The 10,027-nt window shown below is 38.2% G+C and overlaps 2 protein-coding genes across 4 annotated transcripts in view; both read left to right on the top strand.

Annotated features, from left to right (window-relative positions):
* Positions 1 to 949: 949 nt before the first annotated feature.
* tmsb4x (thymosin beta 4 X-linked) lies at positions 950 to 2,747 on the top strand. Its single transcript, XM_088609736.1, has 3 exons — positions 950 to 1,108; positions 2,036 to 2,148; positions 2,280 to 2,747. Exons 2-3 carry the CDS (start codon positions 2,049 to 2,051, stop codon positions 2,312 to 2,314), a joined length of 135 nt encoding a protein of 44 aa, XP_088465862.1. The 5' UTR covers positions 950 to 1,108; positions 2,036 to 2,048; the 3' UTR covers positions 2,315 to 2,747.
* A 147-nt stretch (positions 2,748 to 2,894) lies between these two features.
* The window catches only part of egfl6 (EGF-like-domain, multiple 6), a 103,706-nt gene continuing 96,573 nt past the window's right edge, over positions 2,895 to 10,027 (top strand). Inside the window, exons 1-2 of one of the 3 annotated variants that reach the window (XM_088609710.1) lie at positions 2,895 to 3,453; positions 3,968 to 4,202. The gene's annotated coding sequence lies outside the window, so the exon portion shown is untranslated. Of the gene's footprint in view, positions 3,627 to 3,967; positions 4,203 to 10,027 lie in introns of all 3 variants that reach the window. The other 2 variants (XM_088609693.1, XM_088609702.1) reach the window with 2 other exon arrangements.

Raw genomic sequence — 10,027 nt, 5'->3', positions numbered from 1 at the left:
CGTTGGGGTTCAACGAATACCTTCAGCTAAGATAAGGAACACGATTCTTATATCATAGGTTCCTTTTCCATTCTCCTACATCATTGTGTTATGGATAAAAACAATAATTTTCCAAAGTACACTTCAGTGAAACAGTAGTGGGGATTGTAAACCAATTGTTTTAAAAACACTTTGCATTTCATAAGGTAAACCTGATGGAAAAATACATTAAATGATTGCTGGAATTTGATTGGTTCACTGATTTGAACTAATTCACTGAAAAAGGCTGAGTGAGACAGAAGCTGCTTTTTCTGCCTTTTCTTGTAGCTCTGGTACAGTGTGGTAAAGAAGGCCCAGATAATTTTCTTGTTTTTTACAGTACAGCACCAACAGTTCTGTGGTGAGAAGAGCGTTAAGATTTAGCTACGTTTATTATTTTTATTATCTTAAAGTTAAAGATTTGTTTAAAGTTTCCTTGATGCAGAATTACCTGGACAAGCTGTCGTGTTTTCTTTTTAATTGAGGCATCACAATTCTTTTGTCTTCTGTCATATTTCAATCTGTGTAAAGATTTCTACCAAACGAAATAAATCAATTTGCTTTTTGCCGTCACCACCATAGAATATATTCGAACACGTGTTTCGGGTCAGCAAAAAATTAAAGACATTAATAATTTTAAAATAGAAGGTAATCAACTTAATAATGTGGATTGAAAAAATCTAAAAACTAACTACGGTATAAGGTAATCATGAAAAGCACATGACAGGGGTTTACCATTAACAAAATCACTACAGACACAAGGTGTCGCTGTTGACAGCATATTGACGGAACAATGGCGAGACCTGATTATTGACACCTAATAAGCATTGTTTGAATCAGCTTTATATCCCTACTTGATGTTTCTTGCATATGGCAGACATACCTCGCTTATCGTCGATTTCAAAATGAAAAATGTTGTGTATATTTATAAAGACTGGCAAAGATCAGTCTGTTCTGCCGATAGGAGTGGTGACGTCAGGGGTTTATTTGCATATCTCAGAGTATAATTGGTTTGCTCCGCCAGTTTCCCCCTCAGTCCACCGCTTCACCGAGCCAGAGATTTCTTACGCCGAACGCCAGGCAACCCTCGGTGAGTGATAAAAGACATTCTAGCTTTTCGTTACCTGCTTTATTTTTTAATGCTAATGACATATTAAAGTGGACAGTACAGAAATTGCAATGCTTTTTGCCCCCACCCCCCACCACGAGCACGCATAGCTACATTTTATTCTTTTTTAGTAATCAGAATATTTTTAAACGGCTGCTCGCAGAGTTTAATGCATTCGATACTGTTACAATTGCGTTAAAATAACTTGAAAGGTTGGCTTTCTTTTGTGAGTTTAGACCAGTTCTGCGAGGATAGAACACATTTTTCCCCGTTTTGATTCAGGGATAGACTTGTACATGGATTATCTCCACGTTCGATTTTAAATTTATTTAGTGTACTGAAGGGTTTTCTTTTTTGGTGAAGGGGGGGAGGATATTGCGGGTGTAGCGTGGTCTGTCTAGAGACCTGCCGTCTGCCGAGAGGATGCAGAACTGGGCGGTGGTTTGCTTAGACTGCAGACCCAAGCTTTTTGTGTGCGGAGAACAGACTCTTGGATTTCTGCATTAATTGTGCTCTGAGGATATGCAATATAAATGAATACCTTTTAAAGCACTTAATACGGTAATATTTTAGGTTAAGTAGCTTGCAATAAATATTTTAGGGGCTTTAGCCTCTTGTGATGGAAACCTTTTAATGTGTCCACAGTTTAGCAGGGAATCGGCTTTTATTCTAGTCTATCTAACGTAAAAGAACAAACGAATGAAATTCAAATTGTGGTTTTACATATGCATATATAGCTGTTTCTAGGGCTGGGTGCGTGTAGATGGGTGCACGATGGCTGCGATATGAGGAAGTGTGATTAAGCAACTGGAGATGTTAACGGCCGAAATCGGTCACCTTCCGAGTGGAAGGGCTGTAATAGGGTGGGCGGTAAAGTCATCGCGTTCCTTCTGTCTTTTGTGGCTGCAGATATCCAGCTAAAATGTCTGACAAACCCAACATGGAAGAGGTCACTAGCTTCGACAAGACCAAACTGAAGAAGACGGAGACTCAAGAGAAAAACCCTTTGCCGTCAAAAGAAAGTAAGATCACTGGGAAGGCTCTGCTTGTTATAATTTCATCATTTTAATAATGAGCTTCACATGGTGTACAGTACGTACACGTATAGATTTTGTGACCCTAACGCAACCCGTGTCTTTTTTTTTTTTTGCAGCCATTGAACAGGAAAAGCAAGCCGAGTCATCGTGAAGACTGACCTCCCGATATGCACTGTACATTCCACAAGCATTGCCTTCTTTCTTCACCTCTTTTAGCTGTTTAACTTTGTAACAGGAAACTAAGTTGCATTGTGATTTGACGAAAACCGATGACTGCTGCTCTCCACCCCCCCCCTTTTGCAGCGACAATTAAAGAAAACTACTGACTGTACGGAGGATGTGTCGGCCCATCCTAGTGTCTTGGCTTTCTTTGGTCCTGTTGTTGGTACCGAACATCTGCATGGCAATGAGGGAGAAACCAAGGGTGTGACTGACTACTCCGGGAACCACCTCCACATCTGAAAACCGTATGGCTTCCCGTGAATCTGTAAAATGCTTAAAAATCGAGTGCCATTTTTTATGATTTAAATTCTTGGAATGCACAACATTTTGTTTTGATATGCAAATAAAAAAATTAAAACCTATTGCTCTCTGTGGTTCTTTTAATGGATTTTTTTCTTTCCACCCTGGAAATGGAATGTCAACGAAGAAGGGATTTTGTCACTTTAGTGCATTTCTGGAGTTAATATTTAAGTTCTCTGTACCTAGAGGCTCGCTGGGATACATGGCTCTGGATAGCTGTACTTTGTATTCTCATTATTTTGCAACGAGACGTTATTGGAACAAAACAATGTAAGTTTCCAGTCCTATTTCCAAAAAAGCTATACGGTTTTCTGGGTTTTATTGTAATACGTTTGAGCAACTATCTACTTTGGCACTAAATCTCTAACCCTAATGGAAACCAATATTGGAATAAAGTTGGTTTTACACGTTTGTGTCCCAATGGTTTTTAAATATTCAGTAAGTTCCTTTTTTTTCCGCGATTACTAAAGGACAAGAGCAAGGAAATCGCTGTCCTCCTAAAAAGCACAGCCAAGTATTCGAAGTTTGAAAATCGTAATTCCATTAAATTCGCACTTCAGAACCGACAGAAAAACACTTGGTGGGGGAAACGAGCTATTGTGCAACGGGATCGATCGCCGCATTGTTTGGAATTCATAAAGGAAACGAATTAAACTTCCAGTTAAAAGGCTTTTGAACAGAGTCCTTTAAATTGCTCTAATTGGATCATGGCTGTCGGGATAACATTTCTGTGACGGCAAAGACCAGCGGAGACGCTCAGAATGTGTGGTTAAGTAGAACATAGCTGAGGTAGCGTGAGATCTTTGTAATTTACGTTGTATGTGTTCTTATAAATTGGTTAGGATTTTCTGAAATTAACTTTTAAGAACACTACAGACTCATTAGAACTACGCTTTGGAATATACATTTTGCTGTCACCTGATCGTTTTTTTTTTTGGAGGGTAGGTCCATGAAGCAAATGAAATGGCATTTTCTATGAAGCCCGGAGTACTATTTTTAATCAATTGTAGTCCAAGCTTGGACTAAAAAAAGATAAATGCTTATTTGAGAAAAGTGTGAAAGAAAATTTGTAACTGTAAATGTAGTGGGTTCGAGAACAGTTCTTGGGTTACAGGATTTTCGTGTTCCAAGCAAAAAGCAAGGGAACCCCCTTAAGATAAATGTGATGAAACTGAAAAAAAAATACATGTTATGTGGATTTTTCTTAACATTCAGCTGAATCATTTCTGGCGGAGAAGACTTAATAAATGGGCCAATAAATTATCATTTGCTTTGTTTGCAGCAGCCGAAAGATAGCGGACAAGAACCCACCATCAGTGATCTCCGTCAAAAAAAAGTGGAATTTCGCGGACCGCAAAAAACACCTGTCACTTTAAATTTAACATGTCGTTGCTGGAAATGGATTCTGTTGTACTAACACACCAGCAAGCCTTGCATCGCGAAGCACAATCCTAAATGGATGAGGATTACTGACCACCTCCCGAAAGCTACATTGTCGCTGCGTGCTAAACTCGACCGTAAGATCACACATTTCTTTTACGTTTGCCAGGTGACCTAGAAAGAAACTGTAGTAGCTGAACGTTTTAGGCTTAGCACTACAGTGATTTCAACAAAGAACTGCACCACATTTTGTATTTCCTACGGTTAATATGGGCTCTGATGTGATTCCTTGTATGTTTTTTAATCAACTGGTGACAGAACAGATATTCAACAGAAACTTTCTGAGAAAGCTTTACGTTTTTGTCAATTCGCGTAGTCATAATCTGAAAACTTTCATGAAACTGAAGGATTCATGTTTCATATGTATCCCTCTTAAATCATTTCCACGAAGGAAGGTACAGCCGTGGGATATAAACTGAATAGAAAGCAAATCAATAAATTGTTTCAGGCATATAGGGTAAGTGGGGGTGCTGAATTGAATTAACAGTGACAATAACATTATTATGTTGTTGTATCCATCACTGTCCTTGAAATACTGAACTCTGCTTTGGCGTTTTTTTTCTGTTTCTTTACTGAATGTACTGTACTTTTTTCCCCTGATTTGGCAGTCGTTAGCTTTCTGTAATTGTAATTAATTTGAAAACAATGTGAATGCGATAAGAATTTCTTTCATCGTGTGGATTATTCTGGTTTACTTGCTGCTTCAGTCGTACGAGTTTTAATTAGTCCTCTGCACCGTGGTGTAGGAGTGGGATCAAATGAAAATGTTGTGTCACTTTTCACTTAAGGAATCCACGCATTATTATATTGTGGTACAACTATAGGTCTTAGCCTATAGGAGGTTGTAGGACTAGGTCTTAGCCAGAACCCCCATCAGACCATTGCCTTATAGTGTGGTTTCAGAGTATCCTAGAGTATCTGAATACATTTTCAGATTTCCCTTGAACTAAAATCAAGACTACTGAAGAAATCATTTTTTATTTGGAGGACTATTTGTTATTTGTATTTGTTGCACTGTCAGATTCAGCTGCAGCTTTTTGAGATTTTGCAGAGCCATTTACTATCTGGAATCACAATAAAGTTTTGGTGTATTTTTGAAGGGAGGTTGAAAAATGCAGAGATAATTGTGTGAGTAGGATAAAGGGCATTATTACAGGTCTGGCTTTAATTAATGGTGTTCAGACTGCATAGTTCTGGAGGGTAGACAGCCACCATACCCCACGTCAACTTCCTGTTGGAGTATAAATACAGGAAATGCTCTTCCTTCTCTGGAGGTGGCTGCATTGCATTTAGCAGTGTCCCATGACATTGTGCTTGCAGCTGCCCCTTTGCTGGCTTTCCAGCAGGTTTTCTGAGCAAGTTTACTGCATTCCTGGCCCACTGTTCCACGACCAAGTACGCTGGAGCCAGAACATGTCAGGGAGGAAACCAGTGTGAACGTGTACAAATGATTGTCATAGTGATACCGAAAAGGTCTGTAGTTATTAGCAAACTATTCATTGTGTTACCTTACCTTGTGTTTTCTGTATCCATTAAGATTTTACAATAATTACTTACAGGTGCTTTGAAACATGGGCTTTTCAGGCAGTCCACACCGACAATTAAATTGTCAAATTACACAGGCATCATTTAGCCATGCAGTCCTAGTTTATGGCAGCTACTGGCTAGAACATACTGTGCTTAATGTTGTGCTCTTTTAAAAGAGCTTAATTCCATTGACTCATTTACAATTAAAATAAGAATAAAAGAGAAAACAATAGCAGGGCGACTCTACTATATTTTAATTGAAGTGGTTTCCAAAGAACACCTGCTTGTCTATCGACTTTGACTTTGAGTTAATAGGTTCCTTCTCATATAATATAAACAAACCACTTCAGTGTGTGTTCAGTGCAAATTAGTATCGTGTGCATTACTATGATACACTATATACATTTATTTAGTTTTCTGAAATCATGTGATGCTTATAGTTCATTGATGGCGATTAACAAGACATTAATCATTTGAATCATTAATCATCATGAAACATTCATATTAACTATTATTTCAAAGATGCTTGTTATGAGTTAGGGCACAATATGAACGTATCTAATGTTTAATATCTCATGTTTAATTCCGCTCGTGTTACCACCTCATTGTGTACCACTTTTCAGCATTTCATCTCCGTACTATTTTTATCATTTTGCAAAACTCTTTTCTTTCTCTTTTCCTTTCTAAAATCTTGCTAGAGACAGAAAGTATTGATTTAATGTACATGAGGAGCACTGGAGGCAGAACGACAACTCAGGGTGCTTAAAAACTGTAATGGAACAGTTTTTTTTTAAACGTTTGTTTCACCGGACTTCCAGATAATACCACTAAAGCTATTTTAATCAATCTTGTTGCTGAAAACAAAATCTAAATTATCATGCAGCAGAAATGTTTGGGCAGAAACTGTCATCAGTGGGGACAGAAGCACTATTCATGTGTCAAAGACATGTTGGAGATATTCAAGCAGACATGAAGGATGGGTAAAATAAGGAATATGGCTGCATAAAAAGTCATTCATGACACAAAAAGGTTGGTGCTGCATTTTGCCATATGAAGATAATAGTACATGTCACGATAAGTGGATTTCCGGTAAGCTGGTTACTCTTAATAACTTTACTAATCCGATTAGGAGCTGTTTAGTTTTCCAGTCACTGAGAATGTGAGCAGCAACCATCCTCCTTCTGAGTTTCTTAGCATCTTACAACCTGGCCTCACGTGTAAGATCAGTAGCTAGGTCAAACGCAACGCATGATTCAGCACGATTGACATATTCAGTTCCATTTTCATTGAATTAATTTTTATTAGAAAAAATTACCTTTTAAAAGGTAAACCTTTTAAAATGTACCTCGAAACCTAACATTTCTGTATGGGTGTATCAGTTAATGCTACTGCCTTATATCCCATGGAGTCCTGGATTGGATTTGAGACTGGAGTGCCTTCTGCTGGAGTTTGTATGTTTTTCCTGTGGTTTTATGGGTTTTTGCTAGATGCTCCCAGTGTTTTCCACCTTACAAAAACATGGTGGTTGGATTGATTTTAGTGTCTCTAAATGGTGTACAGTGTGTGTGTGTGACCTGCAATGGGCTGCCATCCCATTCAAAATGTAGTCCCCTCTTGCACCTTGAGTACCCAGGATAAGCTTTGTGTTTCTGTGACTCTTGCCAGGTATAAAAAGCTTTCAGATTTGAATGTGGATGGTAAAGGTCTAAAAACAGAGAAAACAGCTCTCATAGTATTTAATTAACACTGTGTAAGGTATTTCTGCATTACTAGACTGGTCCTTTGGGCATCTCTGCTTTCCAAGTAAATCGCCAATCCCTGGCTCACCTCACCTCATCTGACAGGCTACATCTCCTGATAAACAGAGGGAAGAGAGGAGGAAGCACATTTAAAGGTAATGAGTCTAATTGCTTGAAGTAACTTCAAAACCATATTACTCGCTTTTTAATTATTCATTGAGCAGTCTGCTGCCTGCAGATGATGTAGTGAAGATGAGATTGTCAGGTGTGTGCTTAACTTTTTTAGAATTGTATGTGATACAGTAGATTTAAGGAACGCATCTCCCTGAAAACGTTTTGTTTGATTCTCGATGTTTGCAAATGAAACGTCAGACCATGCATCTGACACTCAATAACGGCAAACGTGCTATAGGCTTATTTTTAATGCACTGTAATCTTCTTTTCTGTGTTACTTATATATTTTCCAAGAATGCAGTAGAATTGAAGTAATGGACAAGAACAACATGTTTCTTGTTTTAAATTATATTGAAGCTACCGTCTTTTTGACAGCTCAGGGTGACTATAGGGTGAATACTGGGCCTCATAAGACAGAACAGAACAAGGCAATCCTCTTGTTCTCTGTACAACCACTGTGGCCACTCACACGCTTGTTTCTCATCTTCTAGAAGAATCTCCAACCGCTGTGTTGGCTTTCTTTCAGATACACTGACATCACGACACAAAAATGGTCTAAAATGCCATCCCCATATGCCTGCTTTGCCTTTTCACATTATTGAACAAAGTGATTCGGTGCTGATCTGCATGGCTGTGCTTTACCACCATTTTGGAGTGTACAGAGAACAGACATTGAAGCACAGATTATCTAACTGATCCAAACATCTTTTGGACAGTAAAGCGCATTAAGAAAAAGGTTTTGCTGTTAATTCACACCCTGTTCAAACGAGGGCTAGCTAATGCCAGTTGTATTGCTGAGCCTGCCCCGCGGCGACCCATAAGCAGGTGCAAGCTGATATCCTCTTTGGATAAATTGGGAGCGTTGAGGAGCCTTGCTGAGGCCTCTGCCCATCGCCCAGCCTTCTTCCCTTCCGCTTCCTGGCGTCCGCTTTCCTGCGCTCCTGTCTCCGAAGCCGAAGAACGCTGTCCTTCCCGGCGATGCAGTTTCCAGCTGTGTTGAGGGTTTTCTCAGACAGTCAGCTGATGCAGACACAAAGAGAAGCTGCTGTCTCGACTTCCTTATTATCCTGACAGATGACCTTTTACCTCTAAGCATCAGCAGGCTGCCTCTCTCCTGCATGGACCTACTTCAAGTTAATAGCAGATATAATCAGATTTGAAGCCATGGGTGATGCTAAAAAAGACCTCTTCTCATTGTTTTAACTGTGGTATATCCAACAATTTTCCAGTAGCATTGTTGCAACAAATGTTACTGTGTTGTTTGATCTTTGGATGACATATTTTTGTTTTTTGCACAACTACATAAGGGAATCTAGGCTTATTATCATGGCAGACTGGCTAACGCATGATTTAATCTGTGTGTTGCTTTTTTTAATAATGAACAACAAATGTGCAGTACTGGGGAAAAAAATGCATACATGTTGCAAATAAAGAGACATTATATAAAAGTAAAGTTAGATAATTTTCTCAAAATAATTTTATGTCCATTAAGTTTAAATGTAACTGTGCTTTTTGCATTTTATGAACGGGAGATTCTTTATATTAAATGTCCTCACAAACTGCATGTCTTCTTTTACACAATTCATACTGAACCAGAGCATCCATGTCTGAGAATTAGCTGATCAGAGAACAGGGACTGACCCTGACTGCTTTGTCTGTACCCAAAATGTCATATTGTTCTATATGACAAGAATGTGTTCACCTCAACCTTTGTATGTGTCCTAACTGCATTTTAATAGAGTGTCTTTCTCTCTTATGAACCATTGCCAAACAAATTGAATGATGTTAGTCAGTATATGACTATTTGTGCTCAAAAAGCTTGTTGAGTAGCTTCCAGTCCTTTTGAAAGATATGCAACTGTTGCAGAACTGCAGTGCTCCTTAGAAGAAACTAGAGCGTTTAGGTTTTAGGAGTCCAGAAAATGGTGCTTAATGTATGTCAATATCTCAGATCAGAAAATAATTCTGAAAAAGCTTTTAATAAAAACATACTCCTCATAAAAATAGTTTTTATAGTTTTAGAGAATTCCATAGGGAAATATGCAAAAAAAATTAATTGTACTTAATTTGGTCATTAAATGTTATTTAATATTGTAATTGTAAGTAAAGCCAGCAGCAAATGTTATGACTGATGTGATCATTTGTGAAATGAAATACTTTCCTGTTTCTAATTTATAGTTTGTCGTTTGGTCTTCTCAGAAAAACTGGCTGTGTGGCTAGGCACACTGAGGACATGGTGAGCTAATGTTTGGATATACACCATTTCACATGCATATGCACTTCTTTGGATAAAAGAAACTGCATATAATTATATCCCCACTATGGTCATACAATAGCATTCTTCTAAAAATAAGGCATAATATTTAAAGAAAAATGTAGTCGTTTTCCAGTTTAGCTTGTGATTTGTTCCTGAAGATAGTTTGTTCCTATAAAATAAAACGTTCCTGAATAATTAAAGTAGTT

This window comes from Lepisosteus platostomus, chromosome 2 (assembly GCF_059453375.1).
Source record: "Lepisosteus platostomus isolate fLepPlt1 chromosome 2, fLepPlt1.hap1, whole genome shotgun sequence".
NCBI lineage: Eukaryota > Metazoa > Chordata > Actinopteri > Semionotiformes > Lepisosteidae > Lepisosteus > Lepisosteus platostomus.
This window is presented reverse-complemented; position numbering and strand designations above follow the sequence as displayed.

Excerpts from the sequence above, each read along its gene's own strand:
- tmsb4x (XM_088609736.1), top strand. The coding sequence starts at position 2,049 with ATGTCTGACAAACCCAACATGGAAGAGGTCACTAGCTTCGACAAGACC. Across the intron at positions 2,149-2,279 it reads CCCTTTGCCGTCAAAAGAAA|CCATTGAACAGGAAAAGCAA; the intron begins GTAAGATCACTG and ends TTTTTTTTGCAG.